Source organism: Anoplophora glabripennis, unplaced genomic scaffold, assembly GCF_000390285.2.
Source record: "Anoplophora glabripennis isolate ALB-LARVAE unplaced genomic scaffold, Agla_2.0 scaffold714, whole genome shotgun sequence".
Lineage (NCBI taxonomy): Eukaryota > Metazoa > Arthropoda > Insecta > Coleoptera > Cerambycidae > Anoplophora > Anoplophora glabripennis.
In genome coordinates this window covers 112,198-129,198 of record NW_019416787.1, presented here as the reverse complement: position 1 = coordinate 129,198, position 17,001 = coordinate 112,198, and the positions used below count along the sequence as shown (strand labels likewise).

The 17,001-nt window shown below is 35.0% G+C and overlaps 1 protein-coding gene across 3 annotated transcripts in view; it reads right to left on the bottom strand.

Moving 5' to 3' along the window:
- Window positions 1-17,001, bottom strand: part of LOC108914137 (titin) — a 98,610-nt gene that overhangs the window by 9,767 nt on the left and 71,842 nt on the right. For all 3 annotated transcript variants that reach the window (XM_023455452.1, XM_023455450.1, XM_023455451.1), the window contains 3 exons: window positions 1,818-16,952; window positions 1,224-1,547; window positions 200-1,168 (listed from right to left, as the gene is read on the bottom strand). In XM_023455452.1, coding sequence (XP_023311220.1) covers window positions 200-1,168; window positions 1,224-1,547; window positions 1,818-16,952 — 16,428 coding nt within the window. The remainder of the gene's footprint in view (window positions 1-199; window positions 1,169-1,223; window positions 1,548-1,817; window positions 16,953-17,001) is intronic.

Below are 17,001 nucleotides of genomic sequence, written 5' to 3'. Positions count from 1 at the left end.
AGGTATTTGAAGCAAAAAGCAAAGACAAATGTAGATATAAAAAATTTATTGAAGAGCAGGTAAAAAAATATAAAAGCTGAGGCAATTTATTCATTTATTTCTCGTTAGCATTTTGCAAAAGCAGTTTTTTTCTGAAAAAAAAAGAAAAACGTGTTAGTTTATTTGCGTAGCCACTATAAAACAATGAAATAAATTTTACCCTCGACTGTCAATTTCGACGTGGTTTCTGCAGTTCCAAGAGGATTAGTTGCTTTAACCGTATATTCTGCGGAATCACTTAATTCAGCACGTCTTATCTTTAAAGAATACGTGTTTCCATATTTAGCTAGCAATGCATTAGATAGTGGCTTATCGTCCTTAAACCATTTAATTGTAGGTTCTGGATTACCAACAATCGTGGTGCTGAGTGTTATTTCTTCTGTTTTTCTTACGGTAATCGACCGTAGTGGTTCCAAAATTTCTGGTGGCTCTTTCTTATTCGTTAATACCTTTAATGTAAATTCAACCGATGATTGTCCCTCTCTATTTTTAGCTACAATTCGGTATCTACCTTCTTGTTTTCTTTCGATTTTTGTTATCTTCAGAATCGTTGTGTATATATGTGTTTCGGATGTTGAAACTATTGATACGTTACCTTTCGAAGAAATACGTTTTCCGTTGCGATACCATTTTATGTCTGGTTCTGGAATGGCTATTAAAGAGCTTTCAATTTCTAGGTCCGATTCCTCGGGTATAGACTGGGACAGAGGTTTCTTAGAAAATATTGGGGGAACTCCTTCTAAAATATCTGCTAGGGATGATGTTCTGGATAAGCTTTTTCTTGAAATTGATGTTAAATCAGATCCATGAGAGGAAAGAGGATATTCTACTGTTAGTTCAGTCGTACTTGATGCGAAACCTGCTGAATTCTTTGCCACGCAGGTGAATGTTCCAGCATCTTCTGGAAAAACTTCCTTAATGATAAGTGTCGCAGTATTGTCTTCATCATAAAACATCTGAAAATCTATAGATTCTTTAATAATATGTGTTTGTCTGAACCAAGTAATTTGGGGTCTTGGGAATCCCTCCACGCGGCATTCAAATTGTACCGTATACCCATCAGGAGTAGTTATTGGTTTCAACTTTTCAATAAATCTTGGTGCCCTTGCAGTCTCTTGAGATTTTGGCTCTGAAATGTGTTTATTGTTAAACGATGTACTAATTAAAATACTAACCGAACTTACTTTCAAACACTGGAAGTTTGTCAATCTTTTCGTTTAATTTTCTTTGGACGTATTTAACATACTGTGTTTCATCCATAAGAATTTTCGCCGGAACCCATCCGCTTTCTTCTGTTAGATGTTTCTTGACAAACCACCAGTCGGCACTGTGGGTTTCAACCACGTATACCTTTTCACCTTCAACTAGATCTATAGCCTGATCAGCTTCGGCATCATAGAAACTTATTGAATAGAAGACATCACCTTTTTCTATGTCACCCTCATGTATTACCTCGAATTCGTCGTCGAAAATCTCCTTTTCTTTGGTTATGCTTAACGTAACTGCTTCTAAAAATAAATAAGGAAAAAATATAACTTATATAAATGCTTAGCTTTAAAGGGATCACAATATTCTAGCGACCTTTCATGAAATCCTGATTTTTAGCCTTTTTTTCACAATATTTCAGGCACATATCCTGGATCTGTTTACTTTCTTTTAAGGCATAAAGCGCCACAATTTCTTTTATATTTAACCTACTTCGTATTTACTCGGGTTATTGATTGTCATTTGTGGGATACCGAATCATATTGTATAGAAAACTAAACATTAAGACTTACCTTGATCGAATGATGGCACAGATGCTTTCCTTTTAGGTTTCAAAGTAACAGTCTGTTCTTCGAAATCAACTTGTTCAGTAGGTTTCTTTAGACTAATTTCTGCTTCATCTTCTTCAAACACGGAATATTTTCGCGAAGGTTTTCTCTTGAACGCAACGTGGAAACTTCCCGATATTTCGTCTGGGGATATATCTTCAGCATCGCTTCCTTCGTCTATAATTTCCTCAATAACCGGACCTTGGTCTTCAATTTCTTGTGTTACTTTAACTGTGTCCTCAGCAGTTTCCTCAGAGTAAGTAAGTGGTTTTTGTTTCTTCAATTTTACTTTTGTTGACATAGAAATCTCTTCTTCAGCATATGAATCTAGGGATATTCTAAACTCTTGTTCAACATTTTCCTTGGTTTTTGTCGTTCTAGGTCTGAATGTAACCGTTTCTACTTCAGTATATTCTGGTATTTCTGGCTCGGATGGTTTCCTTACAGGACGCAATTTTTTTATGGTAATTTCTTCGGAATGTTCGTCAGTAGAGGGTGTTTTGGTCGGTTTTTTCTTCAATTTAAATTCGGCTGTATCATCACTTTGCTCTACTGGTTTTATAGTTTCCTCAGATTCAGTTTCATCGACTTCTTTAGGTAGCTTTCCCTTGAATACCGCTTCATTGTCTTCATCAGATTCTCCTGGAATCGGCACATATTTTTGTACTGTAACTTCATCATCTGCTTCATCTTCTTGTTTTTTAGGTTTCTTTTTTATTTGAATTTCTTCTGATTCTTCCACAGGTTCCTTAGGTAGTGAAGGCTTCATTGATATTTCAGTGTCTTGTTCAGAGACTTCTTTTTCCTCTGGTTTGGGTTTCTTAATAACTACTTCTGTTTCCTCATTGTCCTCATCCTCAGGTTCTATTTTAGAAATAGGCATTATTTTCTTGACTGTAATTTCTACATTTTCTTCGTTCTTAGGAATACCTTTATCAGTTTTTTTAATGAAAGTTCCTTCAGTTTCATCTTCAGGTGGAAGTTTAAATGCTGCTTCAGTCTCTATTTCAGACGTTTCTGTGTCGTAAGGTACGAGTTTTTTCACTGTAAGTTCAGTTTCGGCTTCATCTGGAGCTTGACTTTTCTTTTTGGGCTTCTTTATGGTTATTTTTGTCTCGTCATCTGATGGTGGTTTGGATTTAATTTCGGTATCTATTTCTTCTTCTTCTTTCGTAATAGGTACGATCTTTTTCACTGTAACTTCCGCACTCTCCTCATCTTGTGGTATATCTTTATTATCCCTCTTAATAAAGGTTTCTTCGGCTGCATCATTTGGGGTAGGTTTAACTGTTACTTCAATCTCATCTTCAGTTTTTTCCTTGGGTATGGTTTCCTTTTCTGGTTTCTCTATAAATGGTTCCTGTGATTGATCTTCTAGTGGAGGTTTTACTTCTTCTTTCTCAATTTCTTCATCTTTTGTGATGGGCACAATTTTCTTAATGGTAATTTCATCGTCCCCTTCATCTTCTTTAGTTTTTGGGACCTTATCTTTAACTATAGCTTCTTGAGTTTCGTCTTTTGGTGTTGGCTTAATTGTTACTTTAATATCATCATCAGATGTGTCCACTTTCGGAACAAGTTTTGCTATAGTAATTTTAGTATCATCTTCTTCAGGAGTTTTGGCCGCCTTTTTAGGTTTCTTAATAGTAATATTTTCTAGTTCCTCTGTTGGCGATTTTAATGCTTCTTCAGGTTGTTCAGTAAATTCTGTTTTTTCTTCTGATTCTTCTATTGGTTTGGGTAACTTCTCATCAGTTTCCTCCGCTTGTGGAAGTATTTCTTTCTTTATAATTAGCTCAGCTGTTCCTTCATCGCTTGCATCTTTCTTTGGTTTTTGAGGTTTTACTTTTACAGCAATTTCCTCAGTAGAATAGGCGTTCTCATCGTCAGTAGGTTTGTCTTTTTCCAAAGTAAATGAAACCTCAGCCTCTGTTTCAGTATCTGGTTTAGGTTTCTTGTCTTTTCTCTTTTTAATTACTACTTTTTCTATAACTTCTTCAGGTGGAACTTGTTCTGTTTCTTCGATTGGTTCTTTTTGAAGAACGGTAAATTCTGCTTCTACATCTTCACCTTGTTGTTTAACATCGGGAAGGTTTTCTTTCGGCTTGATAACTGTATCAATTTTCACTTCACTTTGTTCTTCAGATGGTTGTTTTGGTAATTTTATTATTTCTTCTACGTCTTCCTTTACCACCGGTGCTTTACGTTTAATAACTACTTGGATGGTATCTTTTTCTTCAGTTGGCACAGGTGCTTCATCAATAGTTTCTGGAATTTGCTCAGCTTTCTTCTCTTCTGTTTTAGGTTTCTTTTTCTTTAACGGCTTCTCGACTTGTTTGTCCTCTACATCTTCTGGTAATTCCTCTTTCACTGGAGTAGTTTCTTCTTTAATTTCTTCTTCAGAGATTGCAACGGGGCTTTCTCTTTCTTCTGGAATTTCTAGCTCTAATTTTTCTTCAGTTTTGTCCTCTGGTTTTGGTTTCTTAGATTTCTTTTTGATAACTACTTCAGTAGTATCTGTAACTATTTCAGTAGTATCTGGTCTTACTATTAATTCTGCTTCTATAGCCTCTTCTGGCTCCTTCTTAGGTTTTTGCTTCTTAATAATTATCGTCTCCGTTTCTACTTCAGTTTGATCTTCAGTAGATGGTTGTTTCTTTAACATTTTAACTTCCACATCTAATGGTTCTTCGGGTACTTTTGACTTCTTTTTCAAAACAATTGTTTCTGATAATTCAGCTACTGGAACTTGTTCTTCATCGGTTGGCTTTTCTGGGATCTCTTCTTTTGCTTCGTCTTTCTTTGGTATCTTCTTTTTCAGTTTTCTTTTTTCCGGTGCTTCATCTTGAGCTTGTGGAATTTCTTTTAATTGTGCTACAGGTTTTTCAGGCTTCTCTGTTTCATATGTATTTTGTTCTTCTTCGTCTTTAGGTTTATCAAATGGTTTTAATGTTATATTCTCGGGTTCTGTTTCTGGTTTATCCTTTTGCACAGTTTTGAATGTTTTTTGCTCCTCTGGTTCTTGTTCACTTGATTTCGGTAAACCTTTTTCTATAGGTGTTTCGATAGTTTCCGGTGCTGGTTTCTGTTTATCTTTGGGTTTGTATTTTCCTTTTTCTTTTGTAGGTTTTTCCTTATCCGGTTTATCATATTCTGGCATTTCTAATTCTAATTTTTCAGGTTCATCGCGATCAATATCAAATGGTTCAAATGGTGCTACCTTGACATCATCTTTTGCAACTATTTCTTTAGTTTCTTTTTCATCTACTTTAAATATTTTTTCTTTAGCAACATCGTCTGGTATTTCCTCATCTCTTTTTTCGGGACGTTTTTTCAACTGTATTGTATCTTCTGTTTCAGATTTTTCTGGAATCTTGCCTTTTCCAATTTTTAGGGGAATAGTTACTTCTTCCGTTGGCTCCTGCTTCTCTTTGGGTTTCTTTTCATATTTGTAAGCTTCGTCGACTTTTTCAGGTTCCTTTTTCTTAAGCTCTTCAAATTCCATATCTAACTTTTCTAAATCTTCAAGTTCCTTTCCTGTATCTTTCAGTTTTCGAACCTTAGTCTTTATTTTTTTCTGCGCTTCTTTTATGTTCCTAGAAATCACTCCATTATCTTTCATTGCATCTATATTTATTACTTGTGGTATTTGCAAAATTTCGGTACCAGATGGAAAATCAATATAAACAATTCTACTTTTAAGTTTAAATTTAGGCATTTTAACTGGTTTTTCTTCTTTCTGAGGAATTTTCTTTTTAACGGTTTTTGGTACATCTGGTTTTTTAGGAACTTCTTCTTCTGGCTTAACTTCCTCTACAGGAACTGGTTTTTTAATAGCAAGACTTACATCTTCAACTTGTTTAAGTTTTTCTTTAGGTTTCTTTTCATATTTATATGCCTCGTCTACCTTTTCTGGTTCCTTCTTCTTAAGCTCCTCAAATTCTAAATCCAATTTTTCTAAATCTTTCAGATCTTTTTTTAAGTCTTTGGGTTTACGTTTTTTTGTTTTTATTTTTTCCGCATCTTCAATATTTCTTGAAATTACTCCATTATCTTTTGTTGCATCTATATTTGAAATCTGTACCAATTGCGATTTTTCTGAGTCTGATGGGAAGTCGACGTACACAATTCTACTTTTCAGTTTAAATTTGGGTGTTTTGACCTCTTTTTCTGGTTTCTTTGGAATCTTCTTTTTAATCTTAATAGTAGTTTGTTCGACGTCTTCTAATTTTTTAGGTTTCTCTGATGTTTCTTCCTCGGTTTTGAACTCATCTTCTTTCAAGGACGGCCTTTCAGTTGGTTTAAGAATTTCTGATTCGGAAGGCTTTTCCTCTAAGACCTCTTCCGGAACTTCATCTTCTTCTAATTTCTTTGGAATCTCTTCCTCCAGTTCTGTTTGAGCGGATTCCGGTTTTGGCTTTTCTTTCTTTCTTATTACTTTGGGTTTCGGCTCTTCTTTTATATCCGGTTGTGTAGGTACTTCTTCTTCAGCAGAAGCGGGTTCAATATTTTCTTTTTCTTCCTGCACTGGTGTTTCAGGTTTTTTCTTATGAATTTTCTTGGTAACTTTTCTTTTTCTGTCCAAATCTATTTCATCTGAGTCCGGTTTGATATCCTCCGTTTTTTGTGTAGGCAATTCAGGGCCTTCAATTTTGACTTTATGAACTTCTATTGCCTCATCAGGTTTTTTGAATGGTTTTAATGAAATTTGTTCGGGTTCCTCTTCAGGTTTTTCTCTTTGAAGTTTCTTAAGTTTAATTTCCTCTTCAGTCTCAGGTATAGGCGGTTTTGGAATACCCTTTTTAATTGGTATTTCAACGGTTTCAGGCACTGGCTTTTCCTTTTTCTTCTTCACTAATTTTGTTTTAGGTTTTCTAGGTTGATCTGTGTCTTCTTTTTCAGAATCAAAGTGATCAGGTTCCAATTTTTCAGGCTCGTCATGATCAATATCAAAAGGTTCAAATTTGAGATTATCGGTCTCTTCAATGGGTTTGTCTTCAGTTGGTTTTTCCTTACTTTCAGGTTTTGGTTTAACTTTATGTTCTTCCTCCAACACTATTTCAGTAGGTTTTTGGGGAGTTTTCTTCAACGTTACTGTTTCTTCTTGATCTACATTATCAGGGATTTTTCCTTTTCCCATTTTTAAGGATATAGGTGTAACATCTTCCACTTCAAGCGGTTTCTTAGGTTTCTTTTCATATTTAAATGCTTCATCAACTTTTTCTGGTTCTTTTTTCTTTAGTTCTTCAAATTCCTTATCAAGTTTTTCTAACTCAGGCGTTTCCTTTTCTATATCTTTGAGTTTCTTACGTTTGATCTTTTTAATTTTTTCGGCTTCTTCTACATTTCGTGAAATTACTCCATTGTCCTTCACGACAGGTTTTAAATCAGTAATTTTAGGTTTTGTTTCAGCCTCCTCGAGGGGTGGAAAATCAATATATCTAATTCTGCTTTTAAGTTTAGGGAGCTTTACTGATTTTGGTTTTTCTTTCCGTATTACTTTGGGTTTCGGCTTTTTAGGCTGTTCTTTTATATCCGGTTGTGTAGGTACTTCTTCTTCAGCAGAAGCGGGTTCAATATTTTCTTTTTCATCCTGTACTGATTCAGGTTTTTTCTTATGAATCTTCTTGGTAACTTTTCTTTTTCTGTCCAAATCTATTTCATCTGAGTCCGGTTTGATATCCTCCGTTTTTTGTGTAGGCATTTCAGGACCTTCAATTTTGACTTTATGCACTTCTATTTCCTCATCAGGTTTTTCGAATGGCTTTAATGAAATTTGTTCGGGTTCCTCTTCAGGTTTTTCTTTTTGAAGTTTCTTAAGTTTAATTTCCTCTTCGGTCTCGGGTATAGGTTGCTTTGGAACACCCTTTTTAATTGGTATTTCAATGGTTTCAGGGACTGGCTTTTCCTTTTTCTTTTTCACTAATTTTGTTTTAGGTTTTTTAGGTTGATCTTTGTCTTCTTTTTCGGAATCAAAGTGCTCAGGTTCCAATTTTTCAGGTTCGTCATGATCAATATCAAAAGGTTCAAATTTCAGTTTATCGATCTCTTCAGAGGGTTTGTCTTTAGTTGTTTTTTTCTTATTTTCAGGTTTTGGTTTAATTTTATGTTCTTCCTCCAACACTATTTCAGTTGGTTTTTGGGGAGTTTTCTTTAACGTTACTGTTTCTTCTTGATCTACATTATCAGGGATTTTTCCTTTTCCCATTTTTAAGGATATAGGTGTAACATCTTCCACTTCAAGCGGTTTCTTAGGTTTCTTTTCGTATTTAAATGCTTCATCAACTTTTTCTGGTTCTTTTTTCTTTAGTTCTTCAAATTCCTTATCAAGTTTTTCTAATTCAGGCGTTTCCTTTTCTATATCTTTAAGTTTTTTACGTTTGATCTTTTTTATTTTTTCAGCTTCCTCTACATTTCTAGAAATAATGCCGTTGTCTCTCTTAGCTCCCAAATCAGTGATCTTAAGTTTTTGCAATATTTCTGATAAAGGTGGGAAATCCATATGAACAATTCGGCTTTTCAGTTTAAATTTAGGAACTTTGACACTTTCAATTTCCTTTTTAGTTGGTATTTTCGGTTTTTTAAGTTTTACATCGGCAAGATTTATCGCGTCTGGTTTATCTATATTTATAATTTTTGGTTTCTGTGCTATTATTTCCACATTTACAATTTTCATTAATACAGGTTTATCTTTCTTTGACTTTTTAGGTCTCTTTCTGTACTCATCATCAACTTTTTCAGGAGCTTCCTTCTTAAGATCTTCTAATTCCTGATCTAACTTTTCCAAGTCTTTAATCTTCTTAGAGATTTTCTTACGTTTTGGTTTTACTTTTTCGGCCTCTTCAATATTCCTAGATAAAATTCCATTATCTTTATGTACGGGTTCTAAAACAGTAACTATAGGTCTTTGTTCCTTTTCTGAGATTGGAGGGAAATCTAATCTCTGCAGTCTACTTTTTAATAATATTTTGGGTAGTGTTACATCTGTTTCTTTTTTCTTTCCAATTGGTCTTGATTTCTTTAGTTTTATTTCAGCAAACTCTGGCTTTACCTCCATAATAAGAGGTGTTTGTGGTTTAGCAGCTGTAATACGTTTAATCTTCATTAAAACTGGTTTTGTTGCTTGCTCTAACGGAGTTTCTTCCTCCTGTTTTTCAGTTTTCTTAGGTTTCTTTATTTTTTTCTTAATAATTCTTTTTGTTTCATATTCTTCAATTTGTTTGACAGTTAAAGGTTCTATAAATTCTTCTGATGGTTTCATCTCACTTATCGTTTCTGGAATAGATTGGTCCTTTTCATCTTCTAGTATTTCAGTTGGAACAGTTTCATATTGTGTTTCTTCTAAATCTTGTAATTCCTCACTAGGAGTTTCTTCTTTCACATTGCTCTTGGGGATTTTGACCCTTTTTATTTTCTTTTTTGATATGGTTGGAGTTTTCTCAGGTTCTTCTAATTCGAAATCTCCAACAGGAATTGCCGTATGTTTCATAGGCGAGTACTCCGTTGCAATTAGTTCTTCTTTTTCATCAGACTTTTTAAACGGTTTAAGTAAAATTTCCTCTGGTAATTCGTCTGGTTTATCCTTCTGCTTATATTTTAGTTTTATTTCAGGTTGTTCCTCTGGTGCTTTTTCTTTTGGTACTCCTTTTTGTAACGAACTTTCAATTGTTTCAGGAACAGGTTTTGTCTTCTTCTTTTTAATTTTCTCAGGAGCTTTTTGCATTTCAGGTTCTACTTCTGTGCTTTCAGGTTGCCCAGGTTCATATTTTTCTTTTATGGGCGATTCTCTTTCAATATCATATGGTTCAAAAGGTTTCATTGCAGGAGTTTCTCCTTCTTCCACATCAGGTGCAGTTTTTACAACATCTTCAGTCTTGGGAACGTTGTCTTTGACTTTTACAATTTTGTCCTCTTGTTTTTTCGGTATTTTTTTTAGACTAATAGTCTCATCGTCCTCAGGTTTTTCTGGAAGTTTTCCCTTTCCAATCTTAAGTTTTTTATCGTCCTCCGGTTGTTCAATTTTCTTTTTCTGCGGCTTGAAGCTTTTATATTCGTCGTCAATTTTTTCTAGCCCTTGCTTCTTTAGGTCATCAACTTCAAAGTCTAATTTTTCAAGATCCTTAATATCTCTTTCAATATGTTTTATGCTTATACGTTTCTTTTTTGGCAATTTTTCTGCATCTTTAATATTTCTAGATAGCACTCCTTTATCGCGGCAAACCGATGGAAGGTCAGTTATTTTAGGAATTCTTTCTGTTTCAGATTCCGGTGGGAAAGGAACAATATTAATTCTACTTTTCAACAAAAATTTAGGCATTTTAGATTTTTCTGTTTTTCTTGCTGGAGCTCTTGGTTTCTTTAACTTAATTTGTGCCAGTTCCACAGTATCTTCTTTAGGTGTAGTCTCTGGAAGTTGTGGTTCAACAGGTGCTTCATCAGTAGTAACTTCTGTCTGTAGTGGACTTTCAGTATCTTCTTCAATAGGTTCAGACAACGGCTTTTCTTCTTCCTGTAATATTTCTTCTTTATCTCCTACATCAAGTTTTTCTTTAGGCACTTTCTTCTTTACGACAATTTTCTTTTTGATTTTCTTGGCGTCATTATCACTCGTATCTCTAGGTTCTTCTGGTCTGTATTCATTTGTAGGCAATTCAGCAGTTTCCTTCGTTGAATCATATGGAATATCAATGACTTGTGGTAGCTCACCTTGGAATATTTCACTTACTTGCTCTTCAGTAACATGCAATGCATCAGAATCGGGATGTTTAGGCTTTATTTTTTTAATAATCTTCTTTTTCTTTGTTTCTTCAGTTTTAGGCGTATATTCAAATTCATCTTCATCGCCTGTTGTCGAAGGTATTTGTGACAGTTTCAAGTCGGAAGTAATTTCTGGTTCCATTTTTTCAGTTGACTTGTCCCGTTTAAATGGTTTAAGCGTAATATCCTCTGGCGGTTCTTCCGGCTTAGGTTTTTGTTTGTACTGCAAATTGATTTCTGGCTGTTCTTCTGAAGGTGTGGGCTTTGGTTTTCCAATTTCAATTTCACTTGTTTCGACTTCAGGCAAACGTTTACTCTTCTTTTTCTTTGGTGGTCTTACTTCTTTATTTTCTGGTAATTTTTTATCTTCGTCTTCGGGTACGGTAGGTTCATATTCAATTTTTTCTGGAGACTCTCGGTCAATATCATATGGTTTAAAGTCCAACTTGTCTACTTCATCCTCTGGTTTTCTTGGAATCTTTTTAGATTCACTAGGTTTCTTTTCTTTTTCCTTCTTCTCAGGTTTATCAACTTCCTCTTTCAATTTCTTTGGAATAGCTTTAAGTTTGACTATTTCGTCTTCATCTTCTGGCGGTAGAAGCTTGCCTTTTCCAGGTCGTATATCTTTGAGTTCATCTTTCGCAACGGATTTTTTCCTGGGTTGTTTTTCAAATTTGAACCCATCGTCAACTTGTTCCAGTTCCTTTTTCTTTAACTCGTCAAATTCCAAATCTAGTTTTTCTAAATCTTTCAAATTTAAATCTTTATCCCTTAATCTTCTTCTCTTCGTTTTTGGAATCTTTTTAGCTTCCTCAACATTTCTTGACAGCACTCCATTATATCTGTAAATTGGTTCAAGAATTGATATTCTTGGTAACTGTTCTTGTTCACTTATAGGGGGGAAGTCAATGTGACAAATTCGGCTTTTAAGTAAAAATTTCGGGAACTTTGTAACATCTTTTTTCTTTTGTGGAATTTTTGGTTTTCTAAGCTTAACATCGGCTAATTGAGAAATATCTTTCGTTTCGACTATTTTAGGTTTTTGAGGTTTAATTTCTTTATGTTCAATTGGCATCAGAATAGATACTTCTCTTCTCAACTTACTTCTTAATTCTGGTTTTTGATCAGTCGGAGTTTGTTCATCAGGTTTGAGTTTTTCCTTAGGCTTTTTCTTTATAACCTTTTGTTTCAGTTTATGAGGAACCGGTTCAACTAAATCAATTTCTTCTACATTTACAATGGTTTCAGGAGTTTTTCCTTCCTCTTCAGTAGTAACTATTTCTATTATTTCATCTTTTGTACCTTTAGGTTTTTTGATAACTCTCTTTTTTTGTAAAATTTTCTTTGGCTTGCCTTCAAGTGTAACAGTTTCAGTAACAGTTACTTCTTCAGGAAGCTCTTCTATGTATTTTACCTGTGACAATTCTGGACTTGGAATTTCTTTTACATATTCTTCAGGAATTTCTGATTCTGTAATTGTTACAGTTGTCTGTGGAGATTTCCCTGCCTCTTCTACTGTCAAAATTTCAGTAGCTTTCTCTTTTTTACCTTCACGCGTTTTTATTACTCGTTTCTTTATCAACTGTTTTTTAGGTGAACCTTCTTTTGGAATTATTTCAACAATTTTTATTTCTTCAGGAAGTTCTAGTATATAACTAGGTTCTTTTGGTAGAATTATTTCCTCTGGAATATCAGTTTCTTCTATAGTTACAGCAGTTGTGGGCTTCTTGCCATCTTCCTCAACTGTAGTTATTTCTGTTACTTCTTCTTTATTTCCTTTTCGTTTTTTCAGAACTCGTTTTTTGACAGTAATTTTTTTTGGAATACCTTCGTCACTTATCTCTTCAGATATTGTTATCTTTTCTGGTTCTTCAAAAATTATCACTTCTGGTGATTTTTTAGTTAGCTCTTCTAAAATTTGCTCCTCAGGTAAATATATTTCTTCAACCGACACTGTACTTACAGGCATCTTACCTTCTTCTTCTATGGTAACTATTTCAGTAATTTCTTGTTTACTTCCTTTTCTTTTTTTAATCGCTTTCTTTTTAATAACTTTCTTCTGTGGAACATCGCCCTTATATTCTTCTATTATCTTTACTTCCTCGGGGAGTTCTTCTATGTAAACAGGTTCTTCTGCTGAAGGTACAGTCTCTTCACAAGGAAGGTCGACTTCCATTATGGTGACCGTGGTTTCAGGTTCTTTGCCTTTCTCCTCGGCAGTAACAATTTCTGTTACTTCTTGTTTATCCCCTTTACGTTTTTTAATAGTTTTCTTTTTAACCGTTTTCGTTGGACTGCTCTTTGTTGTTATCTCTGTTACGCTAACCTCTTGGGGTATTTCCTCTATTTCCATTGCTGTACTTGGTGCTATATCTTTTTCTGTTTGAATAAGTTCCAAGGGCAAATCCATTTCTTCAATAACTACAGAAATCTGAGGCTGTTTGCCTACTTCTTCTACTGTTACAATTTTCGTTGTTTCTTGTTTATCCTTGCTGCGTTTTTTAATTGTTCTTGTTTTAATTATGGTTTGTTGAGGCTTACCGTCTTCAGCATCTTTCTCAATTATCTGAATTTGCTCTGGAAGTTCTTCAGAATAAGCTTCTGGTAAGTCCTTTTTCTTTTCTTTTTTCTTCTTAGGTTTCTTGATTTCGTCAGGTTTTTCTTCATCTTGAGGATGCTCATATGTTGGTTGTGAAAGTGCCTTCTTGAGGAGTTCTGTTTGAACCAGTTCTATAATATCTTCAGATTCAGGTTTATTTTGCAAAGTAGGAACAATAAGAATATTATCTTCGGAAATTAATTCCTGCTTTTCTGGTTTAACCTTCTTAACTTTTCTGATTTTCTTTACAGGTTCCTGTGTTGTATCTATTTCTTGAATAGTTACTGTAGTCTGTGGTAACTTTCCTTCTTCTTCAACAGTTAATATTTCTAAAGCTTCTTCTTTGCTACCTTTACGTTTCTTTATAATTTTCTTTTTGATAATCTTCTTTCTAGGACCACTTTCAGTCTCTTCTTCAGTAACTTGTACTTCTTCAGGTAGTTCCTCTATGAGCATAGTTGATTCCTGTTTTACAGGCGAAACTTCTTCCAAGGTCTCTTCAGGCAATTCTTCTTCTTCTACAGTTACTGTTGTCTGTGGCTTTTTTCCTTCCTCCTCAACGATTACAATTTCTGTAGTTTCCTGTTTGCTACCTTTGCGTTTCCGTATAACCCTCTTTTTTACTGTTTGTTTTTTAGGACCTTCTGCTGTCTCAACTTTAGTTACAGTCACTTCCTCCGGAAGCTCTTCTACTGAAGTTTCTTCAGGCAAATCTACTTCGTATATGGTTACTGTAGACTGCGGCTTCTTTCCTTCTTCTTCGATAGTTACAATTTCAGTGAGTTCTTGTTTGCTTCCTTTCCGCTTACGCATTACTTTCTTTTTCATGACTTGTTTTTTAGGTCCTTCTTCGGTGTCAACTTGAGTAATTGTTACTTCTTCTGGAAGTTCCTCGATAAGGGTTTTTGGCTCTAATTTTAAAACAGGCAATTCCTTTAAAACTTCTTCAGGCAGTGTTGTTTCTTCTATAGTTACTGTGGTCTGCGGTTTTTTCCCTTCTTCTTCAACAGTCACGATTTCTGTAGATTCTTGTTTGCTACCTTTGCGTTTCCTTATAACTCTCTTTTTTGTTGTTTGTTTTTTAGGACCTTCTGTTGTCTCAACTTGGGTAACTGTCACTTCTTCTGGAAGCTCTTCTACAAAAGTTTCTTCAGGCATATCTATTTCGTGTATCGTTAGCGTAGACTGCGGCTTCTTTCCTTCCTCTTCGACAGTTACAATTTCGGTGAGTTCTTGTTTGCTTCCTTTCCGTTTACGCATGATTTTCTTTCTGATGACTTGTTTTTTAGGTCCTTCTTCGGTGTCAACTTGAGTAATTGTTACTTCTTCTGGAAGTTCCTCGATAAGGGTTTTTGGCTCTAATTTTGAAACAGGTAATTCCTTTAAAACTTCTTCAGGTAGTGTTGTTTCTTCTATAGTTACAGTGGTCTGCGGTTTTTTCCCTTCTTCTTCAACAGTCACGATTTCTGTAGATTCTTGTTTGCTACCTTTGCGTTTCCTTATAACTCTCTTTTTTGTTGTTTGTTTTTTAGGACCTTCTGTTGTCTCAACTTGGGTAACTGTCACTTCTTCTGGAAGCTCTTCTACAAAAGTTTCTTCAGGCATATCTACTTCGTGTATCGTTAGCGTAGACTGCGGCTTCTTTCCTTCCTCTTCGACAGTTACAATTTCGGTGAGTTCTTGTTTGCTTCCTTTCCGTTTACGCATGATTTTCTTTCTGATGACTTGTTTTTTAGGTCCTTCTTCGGTGTCAACTTGAGTAATTGTTACTTCTTCTGGAAGTTCCTCAATAAGGGTTTTTGGCTCTAATTTTGAAACAGGTAATTCCTTTAAAACTTCTTCAGGCAGTGTTGTTTCTTCTATAGTTACAGTGGTCTGCGGCTTTTTCCCTTCTTCTTCAACAGTCACGATTTCTGTAGATTCTTGTTTGCTACCTTTGCGTTTCCTTATAATTCTCTTTTTCGTTGTTTGTTTTTTAGGACCTTCTGCCGTTTCAACTTGAGTAACTGTCACTTCTTCTGGAAGTTCTTCTACTAAAGTTTCTTCAGGCATATCTACTTCGTGAATGGTTAGTGTAGATTGCGGTTTCTTTCCTTCTTCTTCGACAGTGACGATTTCAGTTAGTTCTTGTTTGCTTCCTTTACGTTTGCGCACTACTCTCTTCTTGATAACTTGTCTTTTAGGTCCTTCTTCGGTGTCAACTTGAGTAATCGTTACTTCTTCTGGAAGTTCCTCGATAAGGGTTTTTGGCTCTAATTTTGGAACAGGTAATTCCTCTAAAACTTCTTCAGGCAGTGTTGTTTCTCCTATTGTTACAGTGGTCTGCGGCTTTTTCCCTTCTTCTTCAACAGTCACGATTTCTGTACTTTCTTGTTTGCCACCTTTGCGTTTCTTTATAATTCTCTTTTTTGTTGTTTGTTTTTTTGGACCTTCTGCCGTTTCAACTTCGGTAACTGTCACGTCTTCTGGAAACTCCTCTACATAAGTCTCTTCTGGCAAATCTACTTCATGTATGGTTAGAGTAGACTGTGGTTTCTTTCCCTCTTCTTCAACAGTAACAATTTCAGTGAGTTCTTGCTTGCCTCCTTTGCGTTTACGGATTACTCTCTTTTTAATAATCTGCTTTCTTGTGCCTTCTTCAGTGTCAACTTGAGTAACTGTTACTTCTTCGGGAAGTTCTTCGATAATATTTGCTAATTCTGCCTCAGGTTTGTCTGATATGATTTCTTCTGGCAAGTTTTCTTCTTGTATAGTTACAGTAGACCATGGCTTCTTTCCTTCTTCTTCAAGCGTTACAATTTCTGTGGACTCTTGTTTGTTTCCTTTGCGTTTTCGAAGCACTCTCTTTCTGATGGTTTGTTTTTTAGGTCCTTCTTCAGTATTGATTTGAGTGATTATTACTTCTTCTGGAAGTTCTTCAATGAGGCTTTTAATTTCAGGCTTTTCTGTATCAATTTCTTCAGGAAACTCCAATTCGTGGACAGTTACTGTAGATTCTGGTTGTTTTCCTTCTTCTTCGACAGTTACAATTTCAGTTAGTTCATGTTTGCTCCCTTTCTGTTTCTTAACTACTCTCTTCTTTACGACTTTAGTTTTAGGTCCTTCGTTAGTTTCCACTTGTGTTATTGTCACTTCCTCAGGAAGTTCCTCTATTAACATTACTGGCTCTAATACTTCTTCGGGCAAGTCGACCTCTTCTATAGTCACCGTTGACTGAGGTTTTCTTCCTTCTTCTTCCACTGTCACAATTTGAGTGGTTTCCTGCTTGCTTCCTTTTCGTCTTTTTATTACCCTTTTTTTAATAATTTGCTGTTTGGGTCCTTCTTTAGTTTCAACTTGAGTAACAATAACATTTTCTGGAAATTCTTCAACAGGTTTTGATTGTTGTGACATTACCTGTGGTATATCTTTCAGGGCTTCTTCAGATAATACTATCTCTTCTACTACAACTGTTGTCTTTGGTTTTTCACCCTCTTCCTCGACTGTTAATATTTCCGTTTTTTCCAGTTTGTCACCCTTGAGCTTTTTAATAATACGTTTCTTAATCCGTTTTTCCTTAGGTTTTCCATCTTCCAATAAGCTTCCGATGATCTCTACTACTTCTGGAAGTTCTTCTATAAATGTTCTTGTTTCAGGAACCTCTTCAATGGGTTTTTGGGTTTGAACCGCTTCTACAATAATAGATTCCTTTATATCATGGACTAAGGTTCCCTTGGCTTTAATAATTTCAGGAATTAGCCCACCTAAAACGTATTCATTATTATTTAATTTTCAAATTAACAATATGTCAGT